Source organism: Indicator indicator, chromosome 35 (assembly GCF_027791375.1).
Source record: "Indicator indicator isolate 239-I01 chromosome 35, UM_Iind_1.1, whole genome shotgun sequence".
In the NCBI taxonomy this organism is placed as follows: Eukaryota; Metazoa; Chordata; class Aves; order Piciformes; family Indicatoridae; genus Indicator; species Indicator indicator.
In genome coordinates, this window is record NC_072044.1 from 5248570 (window position 1) to 5275996 (window position 27427).

General features: G+C 54.4%; 1 protein-coding gene across 4 annotated transcripts in view; it reads right to left on the bottom strand.

Annotated features, from left to right (window-relative positions):
* Positions 1 to 27427, bottom strand: part of PPP1R12B (protein phosphatase 1 regulatory subunit 12B) — a 166040-nt gene that overhangs the window by 117608 nt on the left and 21005 nt on the right. For all 4 annotated transcript variants that reach the window (XM_054395993.1, XM_054395991.1, XM_054395992.1 and 1 more), the window contains exons 2-3: positions 5983 to 6113; positions 4490 to 4608 (exon numbers count right to left, since the gene is read on the bottom strand). In XM_054395993.1, the coding sequence (XP_054251968.1) occupies positions 4490 to 4608; positions 5983 to 6113 (250 nt within the window). The remainder of the gene's footprint in view (positions 1 to 4489; positions 4609 to 5982; positions 6114 to 27427) is intronic.

Genomic DNA, 27427 nt, shown 5'->3' on the forward strand with positions numbered 1-27427 from the left:
GTGGGTCTGGCTGAAGAGCTGCACCAATTGTCACTAAACCAACAAAACCCAACCTTAGACTTGGTGTCCTGACTGGAGTTCTCCTGTGCTACACCAAGCAGAAGTACAATGTGGCTCCACACCACAGCCATCAGCTCACTGACTCAGGGGACCCAAGCTAGAGGAGGGGAGATTTAGATTAGACATCAGGAAGTTCTTCCCCATGAGAGACTGGCACAGGTTGCCCAGGGAGGTGGTGGAAGCCTCATCCCTGGAGGTTTTTGCAGCCAGGCTGGAGGTGGCTGTGAGCAACCTGCTGTGGTGTGAGGTGTCCCTGGGCATGGCAGGGGGCTTGGAACTGGCTGAGCCTTGAGATCCCTTCCAACCCTGACAATTCTGTGAAAACATGAAGAAGAAGAAGACAATTGCATTTATGGATGAGTTCTTCAGGTTAAGAACAACCTGAAACCCAACTGAATTAGGGGCCAATAGGCTTAAAATAGAACAAAAAAAAACCCACTTCTCAGCTCACAGTCATAGAATCAGAGAATTGTTTGGGTTGCAAAGCCCTCTGAGATCATCCAGTCCAACATCAACCCAGCTCTACCATGGTCACCAAACCATGGCCCTGAGTGCCATGGCCACACCTTGCTGGAACACCTCCAGCCATGGGGACTCCACCACCTCCCTGGGCAGCCTCTTCCAATCGCTGACCATGAAAAGAAATTGTTCCCAATCTCCAACCTAAGCCTCCCCTGGCACAATTTCAGGCCGTTTCCTCTCCTTCTATCACCAAAGAGAAGAGCCCCACCTCCACCTGGCTCCAACCTCCTCGCAGGGAGCTGTAGAGAGCAATGAGGTCTCCCTCAGCCTCCTCTTCTCCAGGCTGCACACCCCCAGCTCCCTCAGCTGCTCCTCCCCAGCCCTGTTCTCCAGACCCTTCCCCAGCTTTGTTGCCCTTCTCTGAAATCTGAAAGCACTACCCCAGGCTGTTGTGAAGATCAGAAGTATCAGGGCTCCAGAACAAGGACCAGAGGAATCATAGAATCACACAGGTTAAAAAAGACCTCCAAGATCAGCAAGTTCAACCTTTTACCCAACACCTCCATGACCAGCAGACCTGCAGTTATTAACTGTGCAGTTATTAACTGAGGTTGTTAACCACAGCACTGTCTGTGCCAGGAGCTCCTCATGGAGCAGGAAGCCACAGGGGATTCCTGAGTACACAGAGTCCATCTGGCTGAGGAATTCCTTGAGGCACAGTAGCTGGAGGCTGGGAAAATGTTTCAGAGGGGAACCACAGAGGCCTGTCCTGTAGTGCAGTGTGCAGCAGGCATCTGCCTTCAGCTGTGTTGCAGGGAGGCTGCAGAGCTGGCTGGAGCCTTATTTAAAGCCTACCTCACATTTCCTCCAGCAGTTAGCATCCTGCTAAACTGAATCAATGGGAAGCAGCTTGCTGCAGACAGATGGCTGGTTCAGGGCATCTCAGCAGGCAATGAAAAGCCAAGCAGCATCCCAAGCAGCACCAGGCAAAGTAGCTGCAGCTGAGGCAGTCAGGTGAGGCCTTGTCTGCTGTCAGCCTTTGCTTTGCTGGGCTGGCCACAGCCTGCCCCTCTGCTCCCCACAGCCAGGCTGCCCAGAGAGATGCAGATCCTCTCTTTCAGGGAATCACAGAAGGGATTGGAAGGGACCCTCAAAGGTTATCTTGTCCAACCCCCTGCAGTCAGCAGGGACATCTCTAACTACAGCAGGCTGCCCAGGGCAACATCAATTTGGCCTTGAATGTCTCCAGGGAAGGTTTCAACCACATCCCTGGGCAACCTGTTCCACTTCCTCCTCCTTCACACCACTGTAACTCTCTTTCTCTAAAGTGGCTATCAAGCACTGCTCACAGTAACAGCAGGGTTGAAACCTGCCAAGGGCAGAGCTTGGACCCAGTAAAACAAACACTGCTTGGGGACACAGCCCCCTTCTGGAACACCTGAGCAGTCTCAGGATCAGGCAGAAGGGCCCTTTTCACTTCTTTCAAAGTGGAACAGAGTAGAATAACCTTGTCACAAACACCAGCCCAGGAAGTGAAAATTTTCTGGCTCCCAGCAGGGACATGATCCTGCAGCAATTTTCCCAGAGGAACAGTAACACAAACAACAAGGAGCTGGAGGGCTCCAGACTCATCAGTAACACCAAGCAGCAAAGGCCTGATCCCTGCCTGAAAATGGCTTCAGAAATAAAGTAACCATCATGGGGCAAGCAGAATCCATCTGGGAAGGAGGAAGGATTTGATCCAGCCTGCAAACAACCCCAACAGCCACCAGCAGGCACAAAATCATCAGGAGCAGAAAGAATCTTTGGGATTCTCCAGCCCAAATCCCTGCTCAGAGAAGGAGAACTTCAAACCCAGATCAAGCTGCTCAGAGATAAAGGGCTTTGAGCACAGGTCCTCCAAGGAGCTTCTGAGGCAGCTGGGGTTGTTCAGCCTGGAGAAGAGGAGGCTGAGGGAGACCTCATTGCTCTCTCCAGCTCCCTGCAGGGAGGTTGGAGTGAGGAGGGGACAGCCTCTGCTCCTTGGTAGCAAGCAAAAGGAGGGGAGGAAATGGTTCCAAGCAGCACCAGGGGAGGCTCAGGCTGGATGCTAGGAAATATTTCTGCACTGGAAGGTTCTCAGACATTGGAAGAGGCTGCCCAGGGCAGTGCTGCAGTCACCATCCCTGGGGGTGTCAAGCAGTGTGGACCTGGTGCTTAGGGCCATGGTTTGGTGCTGAGCCTTGGGTGGAGGGTTGGACTGGATGAGCTTGGAGGCCTCTTCAAGCTGTTCTGTGATTCTGCAAATGCAGCTGTGCTTTGACCCTCTTCAGTGATGGAGATCCCACAGAGTTCCTGGTGGTCCCTGTTCCACACTCTCCTGGGAAACCCTTCCCCCATACACACACAGGTAAAGTGCAGGCAGAATGTCCTCTGCCGACCCTGTGACTTTTCTCTCCTCCCATCACTGTGCAGCTCTGACAAGAGGCTCTGTAGCTTCTCCCAAGGCAGTGGAGGACAAGAAGCAGATCCCTCATGAGATTTCTGTTCTCAAAGCTAAACACCTCCAATATTTAGTCCATGTGTGGTCCATGTGCATACCTTGGTTCTGGGTCAGCTCACTTCGCCTCAGTGCTTCACTTCCCACCCAGCTGGGATAAACGCAGCCTTCAAAACCACCCCTGATGAACCTCACTGCCAGGGTTCAAACCCCTCACACCTATGCACAGCCCCCAGCCCCCCACAAATACATTCCATGAGCATGAAGAGAACTGGACACTGCTGAAGCATTTCTGACAGCAGCTACACTGCCCAAGATGTTTCTCCTGCCTGTGATGTTTCTGCAGGGACAGAGCAGGGAGCTGCTCCTCAGACAGCCCCACCTCAGACAGCCCCACCTCAGACAGCAAGGGGAAATGGCAGAGCAGATGGGCAGCAGAAGAAGTCTGGGGGAGGCTCAGGATAAAGCAGGTCACTCCAGGCCAGGCACACTCATTTTCCAGTCCTTACTCTTGGCAGGGCTCTAAATCTCACCTCTGTAATTATCAAGGGCTGGAGCAGCTCTGCTGTGAGGCCAGGCTGAGACAGCTGGGGGTGTGCAGCCTGGAGAAGACTCCAGGGGGACCTTAGAGATGAAGTACCTGAAGGAATCCTACAGAAAGGCTGCAGAGAGACTTTTGCTGAGGGTATCTAGAGACAGGCCAAAAGGGAATGGTTTGAAGCTGAGGCAGAGCAGGGTTAGACTGGAGCTGAAGAAGAAGTTCTTCAGTATGAAGGTGGTGAGACTCTGGAACAGGCTGCCCAGGGAGGCTGTGGCTGCCTCCTCCCTGGAGATCTTCAAGCCAGGTGGGATGAGGCCTTGAGCAGCTGAATCTAGTTGAGAGGTGTCTCTGCCCATGGCAGGGGGTTGGAATAAGTGACCACTTTGGTCACTTCTAGCCTGAGCCATTCTGTGACTCTGTGAGTCTTGGTGACAGAAGAGCTTCCACTGATAGCAGAGGTCAGAAGTGAGTCTCACTTTAAAAGCAAGATCTCATGAATCAGCTGTCAGGGCTGTGCTGTCTGCCTTTGAAGAACCCTGCTAAGCACAGAGCCTGCACAGCACAAACTTCTGCAGCTGCTCCACTCTTGTGCTACCAAAGCAAAAGCTGTCTGCTGCCTCTTGGGGCAGATCTCAGATCCCTTCACCTACAGAATCAGATTGTTAGGGGCTGGAAAGGACCACTGAATCCACTCCCCACTGCCAGAGCAAGATCTCAGGAACACATCCAGGTGGGTTTGGAAAGCCTCCAGAGCAGGAGACTCCACAACCTCTCTGGGCAGCCTGCTCCAGGCTCTGCCACCCTCACAGGGACAAAGTTTTCCCATGGCACCTCCTCTGCTCCAGCTTGCCCCCAGTGCCCCTTGGCCTGTCCTTGGGCATCCCTGAATTTCCCACAGCAGTTCTTTGAGGTCTGACTCTGCCATGTTGACTCCCACCAGTATTTACCTTGTTTCTTCACTTGTTCCAGCAGCAGGTCCTTCATGGCTGCTTCCTCTGCGATGTCAGAGGGGACTTCTCCTTCGCTGTTCACAGCAGCCACGTTGGCTCCATGACTAATTAAGTACCTAAGGGAATGAGGCCCAAACCAAGGCATCAGAGCTCCTCTGCACCTTCACAGGAGGTCACACAGCACAACCAGGGATTCTCTTTCCCATTCAAGCTCAGTTACCCAATGAGTGCTTTGTTCTTAGTGATTTCCTGAACTAAAAACGTTCATTGGGCCATGCAAGGAGCCCTGGGCAGCGGCTTGGAGATTTGTTCCTCTACTGTTACTTACAGACCTCTGCTCCTGCACTCATCTGACAGACTTGGCTCCTTCAGAGCAAAAAGGAAGTCAGAACAAAAGCTAAGCCAAGCCAGCAGCAATTCCATATCTGTATTTATACACCAACATTCCCATCAACAACAATTAACATCTTTGTAGCTTCTCCAGATGTCACTCCTGGGGCCCTCACTCCAAGAAGGACATTGAGGGCTGGAGCTGGGGAAGGGTCTGGAGAACAGGGCTGGGGAGGAGCAGCTGAGGGAGCTGGGGGTGTTCAGTCTGGAGGAGGCTGAGGGGAGGACTCATTGCTCTCTACAGCTCCCTGAGAGGGAGGTTGGAGCAAGGAAGGGACAGCCTCTGCTCCTTGGTGGCAAGCAATAGGAGCAGAGGAAATGATTCCAAGCTGTACCAGGGGAGGCTCAGGCTGGGTGTTAGGAAATATTTCTGCACTGGAAGGTTCTCAGCCACTAGAAGAGGCTGCCCAGGGCAGTGCTGCAGTCACCATCCCTGGGGGTGTTCCAGCAGCATGGACCTGGTGCTTAGGGCCATGGTTTGGTGCTGAGCCTGCAGTGCTGGGTCAGGGTTGGGCTGGATGAGCTTGGAGGTCCCTTCCAACCAGAGATATTCTGTGACTGTGGGGTCAAGACAAGGCTCTAACAGTCAGTGAGGTAAGTACCAAGCAGTCACTTCTATCCACTGCTCCATCTTTCTCAGCATGTCAGAAACAGTGGATCTGAATGTGAAGGAAAAGATGCTGGTGGCATTCGTGTGACTCCAAAGCCTCTCTTCAACACCTCCAGCCATGGGGACTCCACCACCTCCCTGGGCAGCCTCTTCCAATCCCTGACCACTCTTGCAGCAAAGAAAGTTTTCCTAATCTCTAACCTAACCCTCCCCTGGCACAATTTCAGGTAATTTCCTCTTCTATCACCTGAGACTAGGGAGAAGGACCAGAAGTCACTGTTATGGGACCAGCAAAAGGCAAACAGTTGCAGGCTCCATCTTATCCCCTGCAAATCAAGGATTCAGCAGCAGCAGCAGGGATTCATCAGCCCCTTGAGCACTGCTGCCCAGGACACTGCACCAGTCTCAGCATCAATCTCCTGTGAGACTGCTCCAAGAAGGACATGTGAAAAGTGTCAGAAGCCCCCAGAGGAGCCCCAAACTCACTCACTCTGCTATGTTGAGGTAGCCACACGATGCCACTGCGTGGAGAGGGGTCCAGCCCTCATTATCCTGCTGGTTCACATTGGCTCCATTTTCTACAAGGAACTTCACCATGTCCAGGTTCTCATCTATACAGGCCTGAGAGAGGAGGGAGAGAGGGAGGACATGCAGGGGAGGGAAGGATTGAAAAGGAAGAAGAAAAAAGAAGAGGAGTTGGTGTTAAATCAAGTGTACAGCCTCCACGTGCAGCCTGCTGGCTGAACTTCCCTCACCTGAAAGCTTCAGGGAGCATGAACTGGGAACTAAAGTTAATTGCCCAACTTTCCAAAGATAATGGGAACACAAAGAGAGTTCCCTAGTGGACAACCTCTAAATTTGCTCAAGCTCCACATGTCACCAATGGGTCTGATTCCTTCCCCCCTCCACATTGGAGCAGGGATGCTCTGAAATGGTAGAGTTCTGTTGGCCTCAGGTACAGCATCAGAGTCCTTCAAGCAAGGCCAGCCACAGAACCATGGAATGGCAGGAGTTGAAAGGGACCTCTGGAGATCATCCAGTCCAACCCCCCTGCCAGAGCAGGGGCACCCAGGGCAGGGCACACAGAACACATCCAGATGGGGCTTGAAAGCCTCCAGCAGGCAGCTGTGTGCTGAGCTGCATCCAGAGCAGGAGAGCAGCAGCACAGGGAGGGGATTCTGCCCTCTGCTCTGCTCTGACCCCACCTGCAGCACTGCCTCCAGCTCTGGGGCTCCCAGCACAAGAAGGACCTGGAGCTGCTGGAGAAGGTCCAGAAGATGATCAGAGGCCTGGAGATCCTCCCCTGTGGGGACAGGCTGGGAGAGTTGGGGCTGTTCAGGCTGGAGAATAGAAGGCTCCAGACAGACCTTGGAGCAGCCTTGCAGGACCTGAAGGGCTCCAGGACAGTTGGGGAGGGACTTTGGCCAAGGGCTGGGAGTGCCAGGATGAGGGACAATGGCTTTGAGCTGGGAGAGGGGAGATTGAGGCTGGTGCTGAGGAAGAAATAATTGAGAGTGAGGCTGGGGAGACACTGGCACAGGTTGCCCAGGGAGGCTGTGGCTGTCCCCTCCCTGGAGGTGTTCAGGGCCAGGCTGGATGAGGCCTTGAGCAAGCTGGGCTGGTGGGAGGTGTCCCTGCCCATGGCAGGGGGTTGCAGTTGGATGCTCTCTAATGTCCCTTCCAGCCCAAACCTTTCTGTGATTCTATGAAATCCCTCCCAAATCCTAGCACTCCCTTGCTCTGGGCACATCTATCAGTTGTGGCAGTCAGGTGACTTCCAGATGATCCTTCACCTAAAACAAGCACCAGTGACCAGCACTTCCCTTCTGACAAGTAGTGAAAATAAGGGAATTGTCTTTAACCAACACTTCCCCCACTGACATTTTTGGTCACTTAACCCACCCAGATGCACACACTGCCTCTGCACCTGCTGAGAATCAGCCAAGAGAAAACAGCAGCTCTTGCTTGAGCCACTGGATCATAGAGTCATGAAATTGTTTGGGTTGGCAAAGCCCTCTGAGGTCATCCAGTCCTGCACCAACCCAACCCCACCATGGCCCCAAGTGCCATGGCCACACCTTGCTTGGACACCTCCAGCCATGGGGACTCCACCACCTCCCTGGGCAGCCTCTTCCAATCCCTGAACAGTCCTCCAGCAAAGAAATTTTTCCTCCTTTCCAACCTAACCCTCCCCTGGCACAATTTCAGGACATTTCCTCTCCTTCTACCACCTGAGACTGGGGAGCAGAGCCCAACCCCCACCTGGCTCCACCCTCCTCTCAGGAGCTGCAGAGAGCAATGAGGTCTCCCTCAGCCTCCTCTTCTCCAGGCTCAACACCCCCAGCTCCCTCAGCTGCCCCTCCCCAGCCCTGTTCTCCGGACTCTTCCCCAGCCCTGTTGCCCTTCTCTGGACCTGAGAGGCTCAAAACTGATCCCAGGAGTCAAGGTGCAGCTATGTTGGACTCTCCCATTCAGTATCTCCCTAGATGCACAACACCTCCCCCTCCCCTACTCCCCCAAGTCCTCTTCTTCCCCTCACTGCCCTCATTGCTCTGCTCGTCCCCATCCTGCCTGCTTCCCATGGAATGCCTGCTAGGAACAGCAGGGATAATGGGATCATCCCCCACCTGTTCCAACAGGGAAAGCTGCAGTAATCTGACTCTCCTGGCTTGGGAAGAGATAAAGCAAAGTGCCAAAGCTCCAGGGGCACTGACAGCAGCAGGCACTCACTGGAGCCCCTGAGGCACTGCGCCCTGGCTGTGGACATCTGCCCCCAAGAGAAGGTCCAGAGCAAAGCTGGAGGAGCTGCTGAGTAGAGCAGTGACAAATCCTGCACCCACAGACCACGAGAAAGTGCTGCTGGGGTTGTGTGATGAAGCAATGGGACACAGGCTGGCAAATGTTTGTGGTGTTAGCAGTGCCCCAGGGGCATGAAAACCAGCAGGGAGCTGAGAACAGCAGCGGTGGCAGCAAGCACCTGAGGCTGCAGCAGCAGTGCCAGGGGGGGCTGCTGGGCTGCCCCCTACCTCAAAATGAACAATTTCTGGCATTTTTGTGGTGTTGCATCATACTAATTCTATTGCCCAGGATTCATTGACTCATGGAATGGTTTGGGTTGGAAGGGACCTCAAAGATCATCCAGTGCCAACCCCCTGCCACGGGCAGGGACACCTCCCACCAGCACAGCTTGCTCAGGGCCTCATCCAGCCTGGCGCTGAGCACCTCCATGGAGGGGACATCCACAGCCTCCCTGGGCAACCTGTGCCAGTCTCTCCCCACCCTCACTCTCAACAATTTCTTCCTCCTCTCCAGTCTCACTCTCCCCTCTCCCAGCTCAAAGCCATTGTCCCTCCTCCTGGCACTCCCAGCCCTTGGCCAAAGTCTCTCCCCTGCTCTCCTGGAGCCCTTCAGGTACTGGAAAGCTGCTCTAAGGTCTCCCTGGAGGCATTCAAGGCCAGGTTGGATAAAGTCTTGAGCATCCAAGTGGAGTTGAGAGATGCCCCTGCTGATGGCAGGGGGGGTTGGAGTATCTGATCTCTGAGGTCCCTTCAACATGAGCAGCGCTTTCTGTGCTGTTCTCACTGTGCAGCAGCACTCAGGGCACTTCCTTGCCCACCTAAAGCTTCTGAGAGCCCTGCCTGCTGCTGTCTCTCCAGACCACCTCTGCTGCATGGTTTTTGGGGTGTATCTGCCACAATTAAGCACCGCACAACACCCCATCTGAAACAGCCAGTGGGTAAAGTCCAGCTCCTTGGCTCTCCAAAATGGGTTACCTGAGGTCAGCAGAGGCAGGGGAAGAGGACAAAGAGGAAGTAAAAGGAGGGTAGATGTGTCCTTTAAATACTATTAATCCTGCAGCCTTAAATTTAGGAGAGTGGCTAAGTCTAGTAACCTGAGAGGATCCCTGGCTATGCTCAGCTCTCCTCTTCGATTTGCTGCAGCGTTCCTGGGGAGCAGTGTAAGAGGAACTGCTTGGGGCAGCAACATGACAGAGCTGACACCTGCCCCTACCACCCCAAAAGGGAGTAAAGAAAGTCAAAGATCTGGCTGAGGAGGAGCCCTGCCTCGTTGGGGAGTAGGTACTGAATGTGAGAACTGCCCTTAAGGTCTGCTTTGTAGAGAGAAGAACTCCTGAATGGGCAGGCAGCCTGCTGGGCACTGCAGGCCTTGCTAACCCCAGCCTCTGGGTTTCACACCAAGCACAGAATGGGTTGGGCTGGAAGGGACCTTAGACATCATCCAGTGCCAACCCCCTGCCATGGGCAGGGACACCTTCCCCCAGCCCAGCTTGCTCAGGGCTTCATCCAACCTGGCCTTGAACACCTCCAGGGAGGGGACATCCACAGCCTCCCTGGGCAACCTGTGCCAGTCTCTCCCCACCCTCACTCTCAAAAATTTCTTCTTCCTCTCCACTCTCACTCTCCCCTCTCCCAGCTCAAAGCCATTGTCCCTCATCCTGGCACTCCCAGCCTTTGACCAAAGTCCCTCCCCAGCTCTCCTGGAGCCCCTTCAGGTGCTGCAAGGCTGCTCTGAACTCTCCCTGGAGCCTTCTCTTCTCCAGCCTGAACAGCCCCAACTCTCCCAGCCTGTCCCCACAGCAGAGGTTCTCCAGCCTCTGATGATCTCTGTGACCTCCTCTGGCCCCTCTCCAGCAGCTCCAGGTCCTTCCTGTGCTGGGGGCCCCAGAGCTGGAGGCAGTGCTGCAGGTGGGGTCTGAGCAGAGCAGAGCAGGGGCAGAATCCCCTCCCTGTGCTGCTGCTCTCCCTGCTCTGGATGCAGCTCAGCACTCAGCTGGCTCTGGGCTGCCAGGGACCACTGCTGGCTCCTGGGGAGTTTGTCAGCAGCTGACACCCCCAAGGCCTTCTCCTCCACACTGCTCTTGGAGCCATTAGATGACACTTAAAGCACAGCATTTTACCTCTACATTTTTAATTCCTTTGTGTTCTCACTCTGTACAGGATCTCATGCAGCCCTCAGGGCACGGTGCTGGGCTGGCAGTGCTGGGCCCTGCCTGTCTCTCAGCAGAGATCTTCAGGAGGCTCATCTCCTGCCATCCTTGTATTGCTCTTGGCAGCTGCCTGGCTCCAAGTGCTTCTGGAAGGGCACTAATGTATTACAGCTTTAGCAGCCTTTGATGCAAGCTGCACTCAGTGCCCAGAACTCCCCAGCAGGCACTCAGAGAAAGTTGGCTCATCCCATTTCCATCCTGGGCATCGCTGGGCAAGCCTCCATGCACAGCTTGTGGTGCCCCTGCAGCTCCTGGCAGGGCACCAGCACTTAGCAGTTTTTCCATAGGGAGGAAGTGCTCAGTTTCTAAAATTTGCAGCTAGGGCAGCTGAGTTTCCCCCTCTCTGCTGACAGGTGTAGCCCTTTGCAGCCAGGACAGGCACTGCCCAGGCTTTGGCCAGCAGCCACCCTTGGGACATGAGGTTTACATCCCAGCCACAAAAAGGGGGGACCCCAGAGCAACTCTGCAGAGCTCTGCTGCTCTGGCAAGGCTCCTTCCACAGCCAGCCAAAGCCTGAGCTTCACCCTGAAGGAAACCTCTCCATCCTAGCAGCACTGGGGGGGTTTGCTGCTTCCCCAGAGCACGCAGCACCCACAAGAGCTCCTGCTGAGGATCAGCAACCCAACAGCTCCTACTGCCTGCCAAGGCTTTGGGCATCCCCCATGGGACACAGACAGGAGATCAGGGAGTAGAAGCAGCCAGATAAGCTGAGACTGAAGGGTTCAGAGGACCAAGAATAGAGCTCCAACAGGGCGCAAACACTGTAATACTGCTGACTTGCTGGGGCTGGGGTGGGGCACACTTAGCAAAAGCCCAGCCTGGGCCTGGTGTCACATTCCCATGGTGTGATGGAGACACACAGGACAGCAGTGAGGAGAGGACTAAAGCACCTGACAAATGCCTCAGAAAGTGCTTGGGATCAGCTGAGTGAGAAAAACCAAACTCTTTCCACCTCCCCATGGGGCAAGGGGGCTGGCAACAAGTCCAGAATGAGACAGAAGTGTGGCCAGAGCTGCACACCAGCAGTGCTGGCTCAAGTACCCATACCCAGGCTCTTGTTTTCTCCACAACTTCCTCAGACTCCTCCCCATGGTGATTTTCTCCTCATCTGCTCTGCTGAAACCTTCACCTGGAAAACTGTGTCCAGCTCTGGAGTCCTCAGCCCAAGACAGACATGACTGGGTTGGAGCAGGTCCAGAGAAGAGACACAGAAATAATAAAAGAGATGGAACAACTTCTGAAGAAAGACTGAGAGTTGGGGTTGTTCAGCCTGGAGAAGAGAAGGCTCCAGGGACACCTTCTGGTGGCCTTTCGATACTTAAAAGGGCTGAGAAAGATCAAACAATGTTAGGGGTTGGAAAGGTTTTGAATATCTCCAGAGCAGGAGACTCCACAACCTCTCTGGGCAGCCTGCTCCAGGCTCTGCCACCCTCACAGGGACAAAGTTTTCCCTCCTGTTCCCATGGCACCTCCTGTGCTCCAGCTTGCCCCCAGTGCCCCTTGTGCTGTCCTTGGCCATCCCTGAGCAGAGCCTGGCTCCAGCCCTGCACATCTTTATCCCCAGCACTGAGGGCAGCCCTCAGGCTGCTCTGCTCCAAGCTCCAAGCCCCAGCTCCCTCAGCTGTGCTCACAGGAGATGTTCCACTGCCTGCAGCAGCTCTGTGGCTCTGGGCTGGACTCTCTCAAGCCTCAGGACTTTCCTGAGGTCCTTTTTGACCTGAGGGGCCCAGAGCTGGACACAATGTTCCAGCTGTGGCCTCAGCAGGGCAGAGAGGAAGGAGAACCTCTCTCGACCTACTCACCACAGCCCTACTCCCAAGCTGTGGCCTCACCACTGCCCAGCACAGGGCACAATCCCTGCCCTACCCCTGCTGGCCACACCATTGCTGATCCACGCCAGGGTGCTGGTGCCCTTCTTGGCCCCTGGGCACACTGCTGGCTGATGTTCAGCTGCTGTCAACCAGAGTACATGCTGGGAAGTGGCTTGCTGAGCACTTTGCAGCTCCAGTGCAAGAAGAGAAAGAGAAGGAGCTGCAGGCTTGGTGTGTGTGCCTCTGCCATGAGCACATCAGGCTTGGGACAGACCCCAGCTGGGTGACTGCTACTGTAAAAGAGTCAAAATCTCCTAATCCACCATGTCAGGTCTGTGGGCAGCCTCCTCTTGGTTCCCACACACAAATCATTCCTGGCAGCTCCCCTGTCCCACACAAGTCCAACATTAACCTTGCTCCTCAGACCCGCCGGGCTTGCTTCACCCAGCGCTGGAGGGGGCAGGCCAGCACAGGCCATGCTTCCCCTCTTCCTCACCACTCCAGTGGCCATCCCAGGAGCATGGTACCTCTTGGCTGACAGCCAAATGCTGCTGCTAAATTAGGTTGCTCATGAAATCCCTGCTATTCCTTAACCAGATTCTCCTCCCATCCAGAAATCCGCTTTTGGTACCATCTGCAAAACTCTTTACACACCCAGCCCCCCCCGAGGAGGTTGGAGGCTCTGCTCTGTCACTCATCAGAGGTTCATAGAACTCGAGAGTGGTTTGGGTTGGAAGAGTTCATCCAAGTTCCATCCCCCTCCATGGGCTGGGACACCTCCCACCAGCCCAGCTTGCTCATCCAGCCTGGCCTTGAACACCTCCAGGGAGGGGACAGCCACAGCCTCCCTGGGCAACCTGTGCCAGGCTCTCCCCACCCTCACTCTCAACAATTTCTTCCTCACCTCCAGTCTCAATCTTCCCTCTCCCAACTCAAATCCATTGCCCTTCTCATCCTGTCACTGCAGACCCCTGTCAGAAGTCCCTTCCTGGCTTTCTTGCAGGCCCCTTCAGGCAGTGGAAGATGATCTCCAGAGGTCCCTTCCATCCCCTACATGCTGTGAAAGGGCCCACAGTGAGTTCTGAGCAGCTTTGCAGGCTGTGGCTATGCCCTCCCCCCTGCTCACATCTGCTGCTGCACAGCCAGAGGCACTCATCTGTGCCCTGCAGATCCAGGGAACTCCAGGCTGGTGAGGCAGGACAAATGGACACCATGTGCCTCCAGCCATTCTGAGCCAGAACTGACTCACCTCCATGGCTCAGATGCTTTATTTGCCCAAGCCTCTAGTTTCTTCCTCCCAGACCACATTCTCTTGGTATAAACTTGACCTAGACTCAGCTGGCTGGCAGAGGGCACCCCACACAGGAGCTGTTAAAGCTTCTGCATTAGATCTGGGGTGGTGAAAGTGAGGTTTGACCACACCAAGCAAGCACAGCCTGTCCCAACACTACCAGGGGACCTGTTTGTGCTAACATCAGCCAGACCCTCTGCACACTTGCAGTGATCCAAAGGTTTTCTGTGGGCTGAATGCAGAGCCAGGGAGTTACAGCAGAGGATACAGGCCACAAACAGCAGCCAGCTGGAAGCAGAACATTCTCTGTGTGCTCTCAAATGCAGTCTGGAATTCAGCAGAAGGCCCCCACAACAGCTTCAGCAGGTTTAAGGCCAAGCTGCCAGGGTGCCTCCTGCCCCACACCTTGCCTTGCATGAGGTTTGTGTCACTCAGTTTCCAAGTGTAAAGCAGCACAAGTGAAGTGTAAAGCCAGGGGGGCTGCCTAAGGTCAGTGGGATGGATCCCAGCACCCCCACTGTGGGATTACCCTTCCCCACTGCCTGCAGAGCAGCACAAACCCATTTACAAGAGGATGAGATGAATCCCACTGTCAATGACCTACCAGAAATAACCTGAGAAACCTCCAGGAGCCAAGATTTACCAGGCTGCTCCTTAAGCTGACCCTGGATGGATTCCTGACAGCAGCCCCATGCTGTGTTAGTGCAGCTGGAACCTCCTGAGGAGTTTTAGAAATGGTTACAGAGTCACTGCACACCAGAGCACAGCACTGGTACCAGCACCAGCACTACACCCTCAATACTGGAGTCAGTTCTGGGCCCCTCACTCCCAGAAGGACATTGAGGGCTGGAGCAGGTTCAGAGAAGGGCAACAGAGCTGGGGAAGGGTCTGGAGAACAGGGCTGGGGAGGAGCAGCTGAGGGAGCTGGGAGTGTTGAGTGTGGAGAAGAGGAGGCTGAGGGAGACCTCATTGCTCTCTACAGCTCCTGAGAGGAGGCTGGAGCCAGGTGGGGGTTGGGCTCTGCTCCCTAGTATCAAAGGACAGAAGGAGAGGCAATGTCCTGAAATTGTGCCAGGGGAGGGTTAAGTTGGAGAAAAGGAAAACTTTCTTTGCTGCAAGAGTGTTCAGGGATTGGAAGAGGCTGCCCAGGGAGGTGGTGGAGTCCCCATGGCTGGAGGTGTCCAAGCAAGGTGTGGCCATGGCACTTGGGGCCATGGTTTGGTGGCCATGGTGGGCTTGGGTTGGTGGTTGGACTCCATGAGCTCAGAGGGCTTTGCCAACCCAAACAATTCTGTGATTCAGCATCAATACACTGGGCTGCAACAACTCTCAGGCCAATGAAGCTGTGCTGTCACAACACACAGGTTAAACACAGGTCAAAGGCATTCAAGGACAAGTCACTTCTCTGCTGCTCTCCTGTCATGAATCCCAAGTCTCTGGATCAGTTAGCCAGGAGATGAGGGCAGTGGATCACACAGCAGGGCTGTGATGTCAACACAGGGTGCAAAGCTGCCAGCACCCCACCAGCAAGCCCAGGGACAGCTGGACAGCATCAGGGTTAAATCTGGGCACAGGGAGAGAGGAGTTCCCAGAAAACAAAGAGAAAAGCACTCCCAAAATAGCCTTGCAACTGTCACCACTACTGACTGTCAGCACTGCAAGGTATGACCTTGCCATTGTGTCCCAGGATCACAGCTCTGCTCTTGAGGGGCATTTGTCAGGACCAGCACTGCCCAGAATTCCAGACCCGCGTGATGCAGCCCCCAAGCCTCCAGTGCTCACACAACCAGCTCTCACTGCCCCCCTGCACAGACCTGGGGCTGCTTCTGCACCTCCGCCCTTCCCAGCCCTGCTTCAGGGTGTCCTTATGGCTGCAGCAGCACTTCAGTACCACCAACACAGCTTTTAAAGCCTCATGCTTTAAAACCATAGAATCGTGGAATGCTTTGGGTGGGAAGGGACCTCCAAAGGTCACCCAGTCCAACCCCCTGCACTCAGCAGGGACATCCTCCACTAGCTCAGGTTGCTCAGAGCCTTGTGAGCCTGACCTGGAATATCTCCAGGGATAGGGCCTCAACTCCCTCCCTGTACAACCTGTTGCAGTGTTCCAGCAGCCTCCTGGTGCAGAACTTGTTCCTCACATCCAATCTAAATCTGCTCTGCTCTAATCTCAAACCATTGCTCCTCATCCTGCAGGCCTCTGCAAACAGTCCCTCTGCAGCCTTCTTGTAGCCCCCTTCAGGTCCTGGCAGGCTGCTCTAAGGTCTCCCTGGAGCCTTCTCTTCTCCAGGCTGAACAGCCCCAGCTCCCTCAGCCTATCCCCATATGGGAGGTTCTCCAGCCCTCTGATGATCTTTATGGCCTCTCTGGACCCTTTCCATCAGCTCCATGTTCTTGTGTTGGGGTCCCACAGCTGGCCCCAGCCCTGCAGGTGAGGTCTCCCCAGAGCAGAGCAGAGGGCAGGATCCTCTCTCTCCAGCTCTGGCCAAGCTGCTTTGGATGCAGCCCAGGCTGCCCTTGGCCTTCTGTGCTGCCAGTGCCCATTGCTGGCTCCTGCCCAGCTTCTCCCCCACCAGCACCCCCAAGTCCTTCTCTGCAGGGCTGCTCTGGATCTCATCACCCCCAAGCTGGATGGGTATCAGGAATTGCCCCAACCCAGGTGCATCCTCATTCACATCTAATTCTGCCACAACCACACTAGAACCAGCAGAAAGAGTTAAACTCTGGTTTAAAGAGCAGGGGGAAAGGGATGGAAATGAGATGTAAAGGCTATTATTCATTTTCTCATCTGATTAATTAGCTGCGTTGCTTCATTTATTCACAGCAGTTGAGTCACACTCCCCAGGCAAGCAGCTAAAGAGATACGGACTATGGCAGATTGTTCCACTGGACCCCCCCACACCAACTCCAAGTACTCAGCACTACCCATGGCAGTCATCAAAAGGAACCAGCAGCAAATCTCTTGCACTGATTAGCACAACAAAAAGCCCAGCAGAGCACAAGGGAAGAGAGGGATACGTGCAGAGGCATCGTTATTTCCTGACCCTGGTGTTCTCCCAACAGCACCAAACCTCAGCTGAAGAGCTCTGAACAGAAGCCAGGGCTTGAAAATCTCTCCCCACACACTCCATGCATGCACTGGGGACATGGAGGCACTGCCATGGATGGAAATGTTCCCTGCCCCACCCCAGAGGAGGCTTCGCTCAATGTCTGAGAGATCCTTCATCATTAATAGGAGCCCTGCTCTAGAATCATAGCATCATTAAGGTTGGCAAAGCCCTCTGAGCTCATCCAGTCCTGCACCAACCCAACCCCACCATGGCCACCAAACCATGGCCCCAAGTGCCATGGCCACACCTTGCTTCAACACCTCCAGCCATGGGGACTCCAACACCTCCCTGGGCAGCCTCTTCCAATCCCTGAACACTCCTCCAGCAAACAAATTTTTCCTCCTCTCCAACCTAACCCTCCCCTGGCACAATTTCAGGCCATTTCATCTCCTTCTATCACCTGGGACTGGGGAGCAGAGCCCAACCCCCACCTGGCTCCAACCTCCTCTCAGGGAGCTGTAGAGAGCAGCTGTGCAGCCATGGCACTGCCAGTGAATGCCAAGGCACCACTCTTCCCCCCACCCCTGGCTGTGATCTGCTCTCAGCACACACCCCCAGCATGCCAGGGCTTCAACTCTGTTTCTGTGGCATCCACAGCAGTCACCACCTCAAAGAAAAAAAACAGGGCAGCAGGACACTCACCCTCCCTGACACTGCAGTCATGGAGAGGAATGGGAGTAAAGCTAAATCCCCCTGCTCTGACTTCTGCCAGGGCCATGGGCACACAGCACTGGCACCTGTCTGCCCCTCTCTAGCATTTCTCATCAAACAGCATTTTGGCAAAGCTGTGACAGGAGGGGAAGTTCTTTGGTGTGAGGCTGCTGGAGGCCTGGAGCAGGCTGTCCAGAGAGAGGTTGTGGAGTCTCCTTCTGTGGAGAGCTTCCAACCCCCCCTGGCCATTGTGATCCTCAGGAAGCTGCTGTGCCCTGCTGGAGGAGGGGGGTTGGATCTCCAGAGATCCCTTCCAGCCCCCAACAACACTGGGGTGCTGTGAGCTGCAGGAAGGTCAGCATGGACCACAGGAACAGGGATCTCAGCACGGGGATCCAAGCCTCCAGCCTTTTGTTAGTTGTGCTCCCACATGCCCAGCAAGCTACACTGAACTCTCCTCTCCTCCAAACAGGACCCAGCACAGGGATTTCCAGTTCCCTGCAGCTCTTCCACCACAGTCAATGCACTTGGGTTTGCCATCTGCATTGCCAGAGCAGAACACAGAGCTCTAAAGAGCCAGGCCATGTGGGACTGACTTCACAATCCAATCTAGATTAGCATTTTACTCCTTTCCCTTTCATCATCTTCATCCTCCTAATTCCAACATGATTTTTAATATCCATTATTCCAACAACAGTCAGAGGCTAATACTTTGTACCATCTGAGAAGAGCTTGAAATGAGGCCAGGAGTTGATCAACTGCCAAGACTAAAAATAAAGTCTTTCTGTCACTGAAAAGCAGCCACTGCCAGGTTCCTAATGGTGCAGAGCAGTGGTGGCTTTTCAAGTCTCACCACTTCACTCATTCTGACCACTGAGGATGTCGTTTCTCTCCCCCTCAGCCAACCCTCTCTGGCACTGGATCAAGACAGTATAGAGAAAATCCTGCCCTTAAATTACTGAAAACGTAGTTCCTGCCTGAAATAACTTCCACCTTGCACAATTAGAAAGCTCACAAGAATTTCATTCCTCTGCAGAAAATGGAAATTTAGCTACTGCAGGTTTGCTCAGCAAAGAAATGTTCTGCTGACAACCCCCCAGGTTCTTAAGGGTGCTGGCAGCCCAGCGGGCAGCTGAGTGCTGAGCTGCATCCAGAGCAGGGAGAGAGCAGCACAGGGAGGGGATTCTGCCCCTCTGCTCTGCTCTGCTCAGACCCCACCTGCAGCACTGCCTCCAGCTCTGGGGCCCCCAGCACAAGAAGGACCTGGAGCTGCTGGAGAGGGGCCAGAGGAGGCCATGAAGATGATCAGAGGGTTGGGGAATCTCCTCTTGGGGGACAGGCTGGGAGAGTTGGGGCTGTTCAGTCTGGAGAAGAGAAGGCTCCAGGGAGACCTCAGAGCAGCCTTCCAGGACCTGAAGGAGCTCCAGGAGAGCTGGAGAGGGACTTTGGCCAAGGGCTGGGAGTGCCAGGATGAGGGACAATGGCTTTGAGCTGGGAGAGGGGACACGGAGACTGGAGAGGAGGAAGAAATTGTTGAGAGTGAGTGTGGGGAGAGACTGGCACAGGTTGCCCAGGGAGGCTGTGGATGTCCCCTGCCTGGAGGTGTTCAAGGCCAGGCTGGATGAGGCCTTGAGCAAGCTGGGCTGGTGGGAGGTGTCCCTGCCCATGGCAGGGGGTTGGAACTGGATGGTCTTGAAGGTCCCTTCCAACCCAACCCATTCTGTGGATTTGTGAATCTTCAGCTCCACAGCAGGGCTCACCCTGCACCTCCTGAACACAGCTCCTAAAGGCACTTCTGCAATGCAACTAAGAGCTTCCTGTGGTTTCTGCCCTCAGCTGTATGCCACAACCATATCCTAAACTTCCAAGACACAACCTTAGATAGCTTCAGCCAAACCAACCTGGACTCCTGCAGCCCCGAGGTGACTGTTGCCTTGGAGGGTGCAGAGTGGTGAGGCCAACACCACCTGAAGATGCAGCTTCTCAACAAGGGGCAAAGTCAGTATCTCACTTCTCAGCCCACCTGGCAAGGTCACCCCAGTCACACCATGCCTGCCAGCAGGGCAGGATGGGGTAGGGCAAGGCAGGGCCACGCTGTGTCCTGCAAACAGTGCTCTATGGGAAGAGTCTCTCCAGGACCCCTCCTAACTGGTCAGGGACATGGGAAAAGAGCTGCACATGACTTGAGCTCTGACTTGGCAAACTACAGCTTTGTGCCACCTACCTCTGATTCTCAGACAGAAATCTCCCCTGGACACTTCAGGCTTTCCTTGGTCCCTCCCATGGCAGCACCCTGCAGCAGGCTCTGGCTGAGGCCAGGCTGCCTTTGTCCTGCCCCATGCCAGCAGAGCCTGAGGCAGCTCAGCCAGGGCTCTGGTACTCATTTGGTACCCACTGCAGAGATCCAGGAGCTGAACTGGCTCATGGTGAGACCTGACAAGCACTTCACTAGTATGGAAAGCACATCGCAAGAGCAGCAGGAAGGGCAGGACTGCCACAGCAGCACCTGGACACCCTGGTGACACTTTGGTGACACCCAGACACCTCACAGTGCTTACAGACCAGGGCTCTTCAACAGAGAAAGCAACAAAGCCACTGCAGGGCCTGCAGAGCAACCAGCTCCACCTGGCACCAAAGCTCATGTAGGGAAAACACCATGAGCTCCTCCACCACCAGTGCCCAGTTAGCACTGAGGGTGAAGATGATGAAAACTGGCACAATGCAGAAACATCTCAACATGACCACAAATGAAAAGAGAGGAGATCCCTTTGGTGGATTCACAGACAGCTGATCCAGAAGCAGAGCTTCAGGCCCTTTGTTTCCATCCACATCTTGGTCTTGTAGCCACATCAGCTTCTGTCTCCAGACCTGAAGCTCATCTTTGTGGCCAGAACAAAAAAAGCTGAGTTATAAAAAGCAAAGCAGAGATGCATCAAATCCACCTCTGCATTCTCACTGTGGGGAAAAAAAAATAAAAAAAATATCATTCTCTTCTTCACAGTCACAGGGTCAGGTGGCTCAATGCTCTCTAGATCACAGAATGTTAGGGGTTGGAAGGGACCTCAGAGATCCTCCAGTCCAACCCCCTGCCAGAGCAGGGCCACCCAGGGCAGGGCACACAAAAACACATCCAGGTGGGGCTTGGAAGTCTCCAGAGGAGACTCCACAACCTCTCTGGGCAGCCTGCTCCAGGGCTCCAGCAGCCACACACCAAAGAAGTTTCTCCTCATGCTGAGGTGGAACCTCCTGGCTTGCAGTTTGTGTCCATTGCCTCTTGTCCTGTCCCTGGGCACCACTGAGCAGAGCCTGGCCCCTTTTGATCCCCACCCTACAGATACTTCTGAACATTGATAAGACCTCCTCTCAGCCTTCTCTTCCCCAGACCAAACAGCCCCAGGGCTCTCGGCCTTTCCTCTGAGCGATGTTGCTGCCCCTTCAGCATCCTTGCAACCTCCAGTGGACTGTCTCCAGTTCTCTGTCCCTCCTGAAGTGGGGAGCCCAGAACTGGACTCAATACTCCAGATGTGGCCTCAACAGAGCAGAGTAAAGGGGAGAGGAGAACCTCCTTTGAACTGTTGGGGCTGCTCAGTCCCTAGCAGGTGTCTTTGTTGTTCTGAGGGGTTTTAACCCTGTGGGAAACAACCTGCAGCAGATCTCAACATGGCCACCAGTGACAGAAGCCACTGATAGCTTGGGAGCACATCACCCTCACACTGCCACCAGCAGCCTAAACAGAGCTCAGGGGCTCCTTTCTGGTGCTGCCCATGGAAAAGGAGGGCTGGGGGCAAAGGGGGTCCTGAGAGGCAGTGCTCTGTTCCCTGCAGAGGGACAAGTGCTGCTCGGATGACAGATCCCTGCTGGAGCCCTGCACAGCGACCAAGCGCCTCAGGGGTGCTGCCATGCACCCAGCAGGACACCAGATCCCCTGCTGCTGAGAGATGGACACAGGCAGGGTGTCAGCTTTCCCAGGGACATTAATGACATCTTCAGCCTACCCAAGAACTGTCATCCCCACAAGCCAAGAAGTACAGACCTGCTGCAAACCTGGAGAGTTTGAATAGGGAAAGACCCCAAGTGAGACCTCACCTCCAATACTGCCTCCAGGTCTGGTGACCCCAGCATTAAAGGGACACAGAGCTGCTGGAGTGAGGCCAGAGATGATCCAAGGGCTGGAGCAGCTCTGCTGTGAGGCCAGGCTGAGGAAGCTGGGGGTCTTCACCCTGGAGAACAGAAGACTCAGGGGGACCTTAGAGCTGCAGTACCTGAAGGGATCCTACAGAAAGGCTGCAGAGAGACTTTTCCTGAGGGTGTCCAGAGACAGGACAAAGGGGAATGGTTTGAAGCTGAGGCAGAGCAGGGTTAGACTGGAGCTGAGGAAGAAGTTCTTCAGTGTGAGGGTGATGAAACTCTGGAATGGGTTGCCCAGGGAGGCTGTTGCTACCTCCTCCCTGGAGGTGTTCAAGGCCAGGCTGGATGAGGCCTTGAGCAGCTGAGTGTGAGGTGTCCCTGCCCATGGCAGGGGGATGGAGCAGATATGTCCAAGGTCCCTTCCAATCTAAGGCATTCTGTGATAAGCATAACACAAACCCCATTCCATGCCCTGTGTGGGTCAGATACTGGCAGCCTGGTGAGCTCCCACTGGGGAGTTCAGTCACAGCCCTGGGGAGCAGGTGCCAAAGCAGGGCTGGAGCAGTGACTGTGCACAGCAAAGGAAGATTGATGGCCACAGCAAGATCTCCACCTCTGCAACTGCCACTTCCAGCAGCAGGCAGCCTGGCCAGGCTTGCAGGTGACCTCCAGCAAGTGCAGCTAGAAGGTGGTGATCTCCAGGTTCATAGCACAGTGTCACCTGAGCATCTGCCTGCCTGGGGGGTTGCTGGCACAGACAACCCTCAGAAACAAAGCAGCATGGCCTGGGTGCTGAACAGGAGATACTTAGGAGGACAGAGACTGTTGACAAGTCCCAGCTGCTAGAGCCATGAGAGCCTCACTTCTGAGGGGATCACTCCATTTCTGTTGAAAAGGGAAGAGAAGCAAAGACCATTACAGGTTCTTGGAATGGTTTTGGGTTGGGTTGGAAGGGACCTTAAAGGTCATCCAGCTCCAACCCCCTGCCATGGGTAGGGACACCTCCCACCAGCACAGCTTGCTCAGGGCCTCATCCAGCCTGGCCTTGAACACCTCCAGGCAGGGGACATCCACAGCCTCCCTGGGCAACCTGTGCCAGTGTCTCCCCACCCTCACTCTCAATTATTTCTTCTTCCTCTCCACTCTCATTCTCCCCTCTTCCCAGCTCAAAGCCATTGTCCCTCATCCTGGCACTCCCAGCCCTTGGCCAAAGTCCCTCCCCAGCTCTCCTGGAGCCCCTTCAGGTCCTGCAAGGCTGCTCTAAGGTCTCCCTGAAGCCTTATCTTCTCCAGCCTGAACAGCCCCAACTCTCCCAGCCTGCCCCCACAAGGGAGGTTCTCCAGCCTCTGATCATCTTCATGGCCTCCTCTGGCCCCTCTCCAGCAGCTCCAGGTCCTTCTTGTGCAGTGAGCCCCAGAACTGGAGGCAGTGCTGCAGGTGGGGGTCTCACAATAAAGTTTGCTGATGAAACTATTCAAGAGGGTAAAGAAAAGTACAAAACTTGAAGATGATTCTTACAACACAGAGCAACTGGTGGTAAAATGGGAGGTGAAACTCAATGCAGATAACTGCAGAGTGAATCAGAGGCAAAAAATACACTGAACATCACAGAACAAAATGAAAGGCTCTGTGCTTATTGCTGTCATTCAGGAAAAGAGCTCTTAGGATTAGAACAAATAGCTGGAGGAAAATATCAGCTCCCAGCTCAGAAATCAAAGCAACTTCTAGAAATTTCATGGAATGGAACAGAACAAACCAGCAAATACCATTAGGTTCCTGTGGAATGGGGCAGCAGCTTTGCAGAACCATGAGGAATCTTGGTCTCCACAACTAAGAGATGTGGTAGACAAAGAATCATAGAATGGTAGGAGTTGGAAGGGACCTCCAGAGATTGAGTCCAATCTCCCTCCCAAAGGAGATCTACCCAGGGCAGGGTACACAGGCTCCAGATGGGTCTCAAAAGTCTCCAGAGGAGACTCCACAACCACTCTGGGCAGCCTGCTCCAGGCCTCCAGCAGCCTCACACCAAAGAAGTTTCTCCTCATGCTGAGGTGGAACTTGTGGGTCCCAGTCTGTGTCCACTGCCCCTTGTCCTGTCACTGAGTATCACTGCAAAGAGCCTGTCCCCATCCCCCTGACAGCCACCCTTCAGGTGTTTGTAGACATTGATCAGATCCTCTCAACCTTCTCTTCTCCAGACTGAACAGCCCCAGGGCTCTCAGCCTTTCCTCATCACACAGATGAGTCCCTTCAGCACCCTTGTAGCCTCCACTGGACTCCCTCCAGTAGTTCCCTGTTCCTCTTGAACTGGGGAGCCCAGAACTGGCCCCAGTACTCCAGGTGTGGTCTCAGCAGGGCAGAGCATAGGTGGAGATGAGCCTCCCTTAACCTGCTGGTCACGATCTTCTTAATGCCCCACAGGAGACCACTGGCCCACAAGGACACCTTGCTGTCCCATGGATGACTTCTCCACTAGGACACTGAAGTTCTTCTCTGTGGAGCTGCTTTCCATTAGGTCAGCTCCTAATCTGTGCTGGTGCATGGGGCTGCTCCTCCCCCAGATGCAGGATCCTGCACTTGCCCTTGTTGAACTTCCTGAGGTTCCCTTTGCCCAGAGCTCAGCCTGGCCAGGCCTGGCTGAATGGCTGCACAGCCTGGCAGGGTCTCAGCCATCACAAGAATGAGGCCAAGTTTAACTTGGAGGAAGGAAAAGAAAACCCAAACCCAAACCACTCCTCCATTTGCAGAACCTGTGTGGCATCCCAGCAGGGTTCAGACCTTTCACAGGCAAACACAGGATGCTCCTTAGGCTACTTCTGTTCAGCAAGATACGAAGGGATAAGAAGGGAGTTGGAAAAGGCTCTGGGAAAACAAGAGGCTCCCTCCACACTCTGCTGGCACCTTGGCCCACAGCACCAGGGCCTGCAGGGACTGAGGCCAGAGGATCCAGCACAGGCTGCACAGCCTTGGGCTGTGCCAACACCCCTCTGAAGGGCTCACCAGCACAGCCTAACAAAGCCCAGCTCTGTGTAACACCCCTCTGAAGGGCTCACCAGCACAGCCTAACAAAGCCCAGCTCTGTGTAACACTCCTCTGAAGGGCTCACCAGCACAGCCTAACAAAGCCCAGCTCTGTGTAACACCCCTCTGAAGGGCTCACCAGCACAGCCTAACAAAGCCCAGCTCTGTGTAACACCCCTCTGAAGGGCTCACCAGCACAGCCTAGCAAAGCCCAGCTCTGTGTAACACCCCTCTGAAGGGCTTACCAGCACAGCCTAACAAAGCCCAGCTCTGTGTAACACCCCTCTGAAGGGCTCACCAGCACAGCCTAACAAAGCCCAGCTCTGTGTAACACCCCTCTGAAGGGCTCACCAGCACAGCCTAACAAAGCCCAGCTCTGTGTAACACCCCTCTGAAGGGCTCACCAGCACAGCCTAACAAAGCCCAGCTCTGTGTAACACCCCTCTGAAGGGCTCACCAGCACAGCCTAACAAAGCCCAGCTCTGTGTAACACCCCTCTGAAGGGCTCACCAGCACAGCCTAACAAAGCCCAGCTCTGTGTAACACCCCTCTGAAGGGCTCACCAGCACAGCCTAGCAAAGCCCAGCTCTGTGTAACACCCCTCTGAAGGGCTCACCAGCACAGCCTAACAAAGCCCAGCTCTGTGTAACACTCCTCTGAAGGGCTCACCAGCACAGCCTAGCAAAGCCCAGCTCTGTTACACTTCTCTGAAGGGCTCACCAGCACAGCCTAGCAAAGCCCAGCTCTGTAACACCCCTCTGAAGGGCTCACCAGCACAGCCTAGCAAATCCCAGCTCTGCTCCTCCTCTTCAACAACCCTCCCCCCCCCCAGATCCTGCTTCACAGTGGGAGATGAAACCAAAGCATGGCCTGTGCAGAGCTGCAGGGAGCAGAGCCCACTCGGGGGGCTCCTGACAAACCTTCTTACCACCAAGTGAAATGGGGCAGTTCCTGCCCTTGGGCTGAGATGTCTACAGGCTAACTAAGTACAAAGAGGCTCCAGCAGCAGCCTGGGTCACTGCCTGGATGCCCACTGGCTGTGCTGCCCCAGCCCCATGCTGTGAGTCTCACTGGGCTGGGGGCAGCTCTGCTCCTGCCAGGTCTCAGCCAGCTCCCAGGCTGCAGGGCGCAGCAGCTTGCTGGGAGCCCTCCTCATCCTCCCAACCAACATTTACTAAACGTTGTTGTAGCTCTAATGATTTACAGCAGCACTTCTCAGCCTGCTCTACCAGCCTCTCAGCACTGTCCCTGCTGGGTAATTGAGGCTGAGCTGAATGACTCAGTGGGGTGGTGCTGGAAGAACACAGATCTCTCCTGGAGCACATCACAGACAACTGCTGTCAGTAAGGCCCTGGGGAGCATTATTCTTGGGCTGAAGAGATCTCCACTTCAGGATCACAGAATGGCTCAGATTTGAAGGGACCTCAGAGATCACCTACTCCAAACCCTCCTGCCATGGGCCTCTCAACTGCACTCAGCTGCTCAAGGCTTCATCCAGGCTGGCCTTGAACACCTCCAGAGAAGAGGCATCCACAGACATCCTGGACAGCCAGTTCCAGAGTCTCACCACCCTCACATTAAAGAAATTCTTCCTCAGCTCCACTCTAACCCTGCTCTCCCACTCAGGTTCAGACCATTCCCCCTTGTCCTGCTTCTAGACAACCTCAGGAAAAGTCTCTCTAGAGATCCTTCCTGGAGGATCCCTTCAGGTCCTGGCAGGCAGCTCTGAGGTCCCCCCAGAGCCTTCTCCTCTCCAGGCTGCACACCCCCAGCTCCCTCAGCCTGGCCTCACAGCAGAGCTGCTCCAGCCTTTGAATCATCTTTGTGCCCTCCTCTGGACTTGCTCCAAGAGTTCTGTGCCCTTCTTACACTGGGGCCACCAGACCTGGAGGCAGGATTGGAGGTGAGGTCTCATAAGAGTAATTTAAAATATGTAAAACTAATAATAATGTAATTCACCATTCATAATAATTCACAATTAATAATTTAAAATACTACTACTACTACTAAACCAGGAGCTGGTAGCACTGTCACAAATGGGTATCTCCAAATCTGCAGGACTCTGAGCAGACAGCATTGGACTTCTGAAGCCAGCCCTGGGCTCAGATTCCACTCCAGTGCTCTGTTTCCCCTGAGGCAGCAGTTCTTGCTCTGGACAGGGCTTGAATTTTGAAGTCCCTAGCACAATGTGCAGGAAGCTGGGCATCCTGTCAGCACATGGCCTCCCTCCCAATGCCCACAATCAATTCTTTGTTCCTTCTGCACTTTCTGCAGCGTCCAACAATTTCCTTCAAGATTAACAGCACCTAAAAGAAATGGACAAGAATGGACCTGGGGGCCTGAGCTGGAGCCTTAGGACAGGGGCAGTGCTCAAAATCAGACAATATTTGTCCATAAGAAGAGGACTCCTTCTACAGCAGCTATTAATAAGGGATCAAAAATAACTCCTGCAGCATGCTCTGAAGTTTAAACCTTGGCCCTACTGGCACACAGATTGGCAGAGTCCTGAAGTGTCTCACAAGAGAGACAAATCTCCCACTTCTCTTCTGCAGCATGAGGGATGCTGGGTCAGAGCAATGCCAGAGACAGCACTTGCAGAGACAAAACATTCAGGGCTCAGAAGGTCAAATTCTGTTTGTCAGGCACCCAAGGAAGAAAAGCAAAGCCAGGGCAAGCCAAGAAAGAGCAATGAAATCCATCCTTTGCAGCAGCCCCTGGACGCTGTGCTCAGTCAGCTGTGTTAGAAGAGGCTACTGTGAGCCAGGAGAAAAAGTCTCAAAGACTTGAGCTGTATCACAAGCAGCACAGGGAGGGGATTCTGCCCCTCTGCTCTGCTCAGACCCCACCTGCAGCATTGCCTCCAGTTCTGGGGTCCCCAGCATAAGAGGAACATAGAAAGCTGGGGAAGGTCCAGAA